The sequence below is a fragment of the Phaethon lepturus genome, unplaced genomic scaffold (genome assembly GCF_000687285.1).
Source record: "Phaethon lepturus isolate BGI_N335 unplaced genomic scaffold, ASM68728v1 scaffold30722, whole genome shotgun sequence".
Classification (NCBI taxonomy): domain Eukaryota; kingdom Metazoa; phylum Chordata; class Aves; order Phaethontiformes; family Phaethontidae; genus Phaethon; species Phaethon lepturus.
Window position 1 is genome coordinate 1 of NW_010524574.1, and position 412 is coordinate 412.

At 63.3% G+C, this 412-nt stretch overlaps 1 protein-coding gene across 1 annotated transcript in view; it reads right to left on the reverse strand.

The window, feature by feature from the left end:
• Positions 1 to 6: 6 nt before the first annotated feature.
• Positions 7 to 412, reverse strand: part of ECE2 (endothelin converting enzyme 2) — a gene marked incomplete at its 3' end in the record, with an annotated part of 3,373 nt that continues 2,967 nt past the window's right edge. Inside the window, exons 11-12 of the mRNA XM_010282500.1 lie at positions 310 to 394; positions 7 to 58 (exon numbers count right to left, since the gene is read on the reverse strand). Coding sequence (XP_010280802.1) covers positions 7 to 58; positions 310 to 394 — 137 coding nt within the window. The remainder of the gene's footprint in view (positions 59 to 309; positions 395 to 412) is intronic.

Consider the following 412-nt stretch of genomic DNA (forward strand, 5'->3'; position numbering starts at 1 on the left):
CAAAGCCCAGGGTATCGTCCGTGTTGGAGATGCAGGTTTGCCAGCGGGGTGTGCAGGACTGTGGGAGCGAGACGGGGGTCTGTGAGACACTCAGCCCCTTCTCCTGCTCCCCTCCCTGCCCCCAGCCCAGCTCTGCCCCATAGCCAGGGGCGAGATGCTCAGCAGCTAAACCCCCATCCCAAAAGATGATCCCTGGGTTTCCTCTGCATCATCCAGGGCTCAGCATCCCAAGGGCATCCCAAGGGCAGAGGTGGTCCTGGCTGCCTTCAAGCTGGGGTGGAAGGGGCTGGTCCCGGTGCCCCCCCTTACCTTCCTGGTGCCGTAGAGTGTCTCCAGCAGCCTCTCTTGGGCTGTCTCGAAGCGCTGGTCCAAGCTGGAGGGCGTCTTCTGCACCCGATTCCAGGTCAGGGAG